Source organism: Salarias fasciatus, chromosome 10 (genome assembly GCF_902148845.1).
Source record: "Salarias fasciatus chromosome 10, fSalaFa1.1, whole genome shotgun sequence".
NCBI lineage: Eukaryota > Metazoa > Chordata > Actinopteri > Blenniiformes > Blenniidae > Salarias > Salarias fasciatus.
In genome coordinates this window covers 4,180,282-4,186,180 of record NC_043754.1, presented here as the reverse complement: position 1 = coordinate 4,186,180, position 5,899 = coordinate 4,180,282, and the positions used below count along the sequence as shown (strand labels likewise).

The following is a 5,899-nucleotide window of genomic DNA, read 5'->3' as shown; positions in this document are numbered from 1 at the left end:
GTCCTGATTCCAGCATCTCCTGTCAGCAAGAAACAAGCTGGAGAGGAAAGAGTTTTGTCTCCGAAAACTGGGGAGTTTAGATGGATTCCCAGTGGAATTCCACAGGAAATATACTGACATTACAGCCCGTGTTTTATGAAGAAGCATTTGACTCAGATGTGTGATTTGATATCCATAAATCAAACTAACCCCACAGGCCTGAAGGCGTCTTAAGAACAGGGGTTCAAACAGGGCTCTGTTAGAAAGTTAGAAAGCTGAAGTCAGTTGTTGGCTTTCAGTTACCTGCTGTTTTTTTTTTTGTTTGTTTGTTTTCTAGGAGGAGATGACAGAGGGAATGGTTTGTATATTATTTTTTGGGCTCTGCTCACCCTGACGCCTTTTGTTTGTTCTCAGTCATAATAAATACTGAGAGTTGGACTGTGACATTGTCGCCTTGTTTTCTTGGGAGTGGGGGGAGGAGGGGAGTCATTTTTATGTTGTACCCCACCTGCTCCTAGACTGGGGCAAAACAATATTAAAGTAAAAATCGTGATTTTTTTTTTTATTTTCAATTTTCACTCATCGATGGTGATACTACAGCTATACCTCCTTATGACAGTAGAAATTATGAAAATAAAAAAAAAATGTCAATTTTCAGTTATCGATGGTCTTTATAGCCTTACATCCTTGTTATCAATAAATAATGAATGAATGAATGAATGAATGAATGAATTATACCTTTAATGAATGAATACCAAATGCCCTCTCTCTCCCAATACCAACCGTCTGACTTCTGGACTGCTTCTTCGACCATCTGCAACTGGGACATGGCTGGAGCATCATGGGAGTGGTGCAGGCTAACGACAGACACACACTGGACTGGTGAACTGAATCTCCACACGCTGCATCCATGACGCTCCATGCCCCACTCTCCATTCCTCCCCCCACCGTTCTGCTGACGAGCAGTGGTGATGACCTGGCGCGCTGGGATGGCTGCGACGGCTGATCTGCTGAACTAAAGCAAACATGTCATTTCTGTATTTGTGTTTGTGTTTGGGTTTTTTTTGGTTCCTCATCCTAACTTTGTTTCCCTTAAGAAGCACAGTCTGAGCTGATGTACCTTTTTATTCCCATTTGCTACACCCCCCCAACACAACTCTGTTTTCCTCCAAGACAGGCACCTGTAAAAATGGCAATAAAGGTAGAATTAATTCATTCATGCATGCATGCATTCATTCATTCATTACAGTGAAAATTATTCAAATTAATAAATTTCAATGTTCACTTATTGATGGACTTACTATAGCCACCTACTTATTGAAACTAAAATCGTGAATTTTTTTTTTCAATATTCACTCATCGATTGTCTTTCCCTCCAAAATAAAGTGAATTTTTTTTTCACTTTTCACTTATCGATGGTCTTACTGTAGCCTTACCTCCAAAATAAAGCGAAAAATTAAAAAAAAACTTTTTTTTCCCACTCATAGATGGCCTTAATAGCTATACCTCCAAAATAAAGTGAAAATTAAAAAAAAACAAAACTTTTTTTTCCTTCATTTTTCACTCATGGAGATGGTCTAACTGTAGCCTTTCCTCCAAAATAAAGTGAAAATTATTTTTAAAAAATTGTTAACTTTTCATTCATCAAAGGCCTTGCCTCCAAAATAAAGTGATTTTTTTTTTTTCATTTTTCACTCATGGATGGTCTTACTATAGCCTTGCCTCCAAAATGAAGTGAAAATTATCCATAACTTCTTTGTTTTCAGTTTTCATTCATGGATGGTCTTACTATGGCCTTATCTCCTCAATGAAGTGAAATTTTTTTTTTTCATTTATCGATGATCTTACTATAGACCTACCTCCAAAATAAAGCGAAAAATTTAAAAAACCTTTTTTTCACTCACAGATAGACTTAATAGCCTTTCCTCCAAAATGAAGTGAAAATTCATAATTCTTTTTTCATTTTTCACTCATCGATGGTGTTACGATAGCCTTACGTCCAAAATAAAATGAAAATTGCCCAAACCTTTATTTTTTTTTCACTCATCGATGGCCTTACCTCCAAAATAAAATGAAAAATTAAATTTTTTTTTTTTTTTTTTTTCAGTCATGGATGGTCTTACTATGGCCTTACCTCCAAAATAAAGTGAAAATCATATCTTATCTCCTAAATGAAGTGAAAATTAATTTTTTTTTTTCATTTTTCGCTCATGGATGGTCGTACCTTCAAAATAAAGTGAAAATCATAAAAAATGTTTTTTTTTTTTCCATTTTTCATTCATCGATGGTCTTACTATGGCCTTATCTCCTCAATGAAGTGAATTTTTTTTTTTTTCATTCATCGATGGTCTTACTATAGACCTACCTCCAAAATAAAGTGAAATTTATCCAAAACTTCGTTTTCATTTTTCACTCATGGGTGGTGTTACTGTATTTTATGTTGTTTTCACCACTTTGAGATTCACAAATGCAAAGTACACTACAAATAAAAGTACTTTTTCTGATGTGAAAAGTTACAATACAACTCATTCATGTTAAATAATAAAAAAAAACACTCAACAGCAAAACCCGCTGAATCATATCAAAATTTTATTCTCATCTCCTCGTGCACAATTTTTAACATCACATTTTTCAAAACACAAAAAAGCAGTTACATTCAGCCCCTTTCTCACTGGCCAAAAACCCGTTTAAACCCGCTACTCATCGGCTCCTCATGCAGTGGGAAAGGGTTTAATCGGCATTTCTACCCTGCAAGCGACCCGGGTTTTAAACCGCTCAGCTTCTATCGGCCACTGTGGGAGGGCACATCCGGGAATTTACGTGATGACGTAGACGCAGCGCGGCTACGTTAGCGCGCTTGTTGTTGTTTCTGGACACAGCGCGAGATTTCCTTCGCCAAGATGACCCAGCATTGGCAAGATAGCGAGACCAGACAGGTTCTCCTGATCCGTGGGGACGAGGAGACTCGTCTACAGGTAACGGGGACTGTGTTCCGCAGCACTGTTTACTTTCATTGTGCTCCGTCGCGCTGATGATGTCATCAACGTGGGACACCATCAGCGCGGGAAAACGCAGCGACGCGGCTTGCCAGCAGGTTAGACCCGGGTCTGCAGGCAGTAGGAAAGGAGTGTAGAAGCAGACTGTTAGCGGGGTGAAAACACGGGTCGACCCGCTAGCTGCAGTGGGAAATACAGTAACTATGAAATGTGCTTCTCCAACATTAATCCTGCAGTGAGGGGACCGTCGTTCAGCCTCCGCCTACTCTGTCTACTTCAGCACAGACGGAAACCACATTTAATTTAAAGCAGAACTAAGTAACATTTTTATCTCAATAAATGTTTGTGAGAATCCCTGTGGGGGTAAACAAAGAATTGGCGCAGGGGGGTGGGGGTGACGGACGAACACAGAGAACGTTTACGACAGTGAGCTTTCACAGGAGACCAGTAGGGGGAGCGCGAGGGCAACTGTGCATAGTTCTGCTTTGACGTTCTCCATTTTTGCGACAAAGCAAAACAAAACTTTTCCTGAAAGAGTCTCAGCAGATTTGAAATCAGTGACGATAATCAGTGATTTTGGGCTGAAGCTGGACTTCCTGGATGAGATGCCCCATCGTCCTTCATGACTCCGCCTCCCGGTGAGTTTTCACGTGGTACTGCAACGAAGCCCGATGACTGAACCTTTTCCCACACGTTTCACAGGAGTACGGCTTCTCACCCGTGTGAGTCCTCATGTGCGTGGTCAGGTGGCTCTGCCGGCTGAAGCGTCTCCCGCACGTCTCACAGCAGTACGGCTTCTCACCCGTGTGAGTTTTCATGTGCCGCAGCACGGCGCTGTGCTCGTTGAAACTCCTCCCACACATTTCACAAGAGTACGGCTTCTCACCCGTGTGAGTCCTCATGTGGACCAACATGTGGTTCTGCTGACTGAAGCGTTTCCCACACGTTTCACAGGGATACGGCTTCTCACCCGAGTGTGTCCTCATGTGGCGGAACAAGTCGCTCTGCTTACCGAAACATTTTCCACACATTGCACAGGAATTCGGCTGCTCGCCCGCCGCGGCTCTCACGTCCGCAGAGTCGTGAGAGAAGAGCTCGGCGCGTAGCGCGTCTTCCGGGTCACTCGGGTGAGAAGGAACTCGAAAAGTTTCATTTTCAAACGATGACAGCTGCTCTCCCTCCTCGCTGGTACCAAGCTCCTCCTGCTCCTCCATCTGTGGAGGTTCTGGTTCCTCCCGGTCCTCGTTAACCTGTGGCAGTCCTGGTTCTTCTTGATCCATTTTGATCTGTGGAGGTTCTGGTTCCTCCAGGTCCTCTTTAACCCATGGAAGTCCCGGTTCTTCTTGTTCCGTTTTGATCTGTGGAGGTTCTGGTTCCAGCTGCTCCAGACAGCAGCTGGTTTCCTGCTGAAAAAGCTGCTCCTGCCTGCAGTCAGGGTGCTGTGGAAACTCTGGAGGGACAAAATGATGTGCATTAAAAAAAGACTACAGATATTACATTATTGCCTGATTTGCATATTTAGCTGCTGGACAGTTTTTGAGGAAGGAATTCAAGCTGATATGTTCATTTATCTTCGCTCTGACAAACACAGTCAAGTGAGCCGACACGTTGTTTAGCGGAGAGTACATAGTACAGCGGAGAGGATTGCAAAACTGTCTCACAGATCACAACTCACCTTATGCATAATTGATAGAAGACACATGAATACTGTTGATAAAAAAAATAAAATAAAATAAACAACAAAGTACATTAAGGAAAGCTTGGGCTAATGCTGATTTTCAGTGAATGGGTCAAATGAAAAGAGAGACATTGAGCTCAAATTTTTTTGTAACAATATTTAAAGCTAAAACAAAGAGGTGTGTCTGAACCAGAAAATGTAGTAATGTGATTCACAAGTGATTTGGAGTCAATAGGTCAAAAAACCTGGGAACTATTGACAAAAAAACTGTCTATTTTTCATAAAAATATATATAAAAAAAATAACTGAAAATATTAAAAGCTGAAACAAAGAGGTCTGTCTGAACCAGACAGTGTTGTAATGTGATTCACAAGATATTTGAGATAAATAGGTTAAATAACAAGGGAGCTATTGAGAAAAAACTGACTATTTTTCATAAAAATATTTGAAATTATAGAAAATGTTGATTATAATTCAAAAATGCAATGCCTCTGCAAACTCCAGTGCATCAGTGCAACAGATAAAAACGTCTAAAATTTGTGCGATAATTCCTGTATTGCGAATTATTAAAAAGTCTACTTTTTTTTAATATAAAACCAATGCATTATTATTATTATTATTTCATGCAGTTACGTAACCCACTCCCAGCACATCCAAACGGACGCCGCGTCAGGGGACAGTCAAAACTACATCCGCCGCGATGAGGGCTTCATCTCCCTGCTACAGCACATCCTCCAACTACTGGAATTAAGCCAATAAGTTAATCATGAAGTTAAACTAAACTACAGAAAACAATAACCACGATTGAGTAATATAAAAAGGAGAAGGATTGGCTAGCTTGGCCGCAGTGCTATGGTTTGCAAACCCATCATTTGTATCTGTATTTGATGAATATGCCCGGTTTCTGCTTTAAAATCGCTCCTGAACTGTAACTGCAGCCTCGTTTGTGTCGGCTGTCCTCACAATAAACGTAACTATCCTCCACCAGTCACATTCATGTGTTCACTCAGACGCTTTCTCACCGGTTCTGTGGAACTGGATCTGAGGTTTGCAGCTGATTTCCAACAATCTGCGCTGCTGGTCGATCTGCTCTTCGTACTGGACGATAGTTTGTTCAAACGCGGTGAATATTTCCACTGCCGCAGCAGTTAGTCTCTCGTTAATAAAATCTCTTAAAGCCTGAACTGAACTCATTGTTGCTACAGGAGATGAAATATTTCCTCAATGAGACAAAACACAACAAAGA

At 41.0% G+C, this 5,899-nt stretch overlaps 1 protein-coding gene across 1 annotated transcript; it reads right to left on the bottom strand.

Annotated features, from left to right (window-relative positions):
• Window positions 1–2,629: 2,629 nt before the first annotated feature.
• On the bottom strand, window positions 2,630–5,899 carry LOC115395945 (zinc finger protein 3-like). The gene is made up of 2 exons (XM_030101648.1): window positions 5,676–5,899; window positions 2,630–4,425 (listed from the first exon to the last, which is right to left on the bottom strand). The coding sequence occupies exons 1-2, from the start codon at window positions 5,845–5,847 to the stop codon at window positions 3,596–3,598; spliced, it is 1,002 nt and encodes a 333-aa protein (XP_029957508.1). The 5' UTR covers window positions 5,848–5,899; the 3' UTR covers window positions 2,630–3,595.

Coding starts and splice junctions, on each gene's coding strand:
- LOC115395945 (XM_030101648.1), bottom strand. CDS start 5,847: ATGAGTTCAGTTCAGGCTTTAAGAGATTTTATTAACGAGAGACTAACT. Junction 4,426..5,675: donor GATCCAGTTCCACAGAACCG/GTGAGAAAGCGT, acceptor TTGTCCCTCCAG/AGTTTCCACAGCACCCTGAC.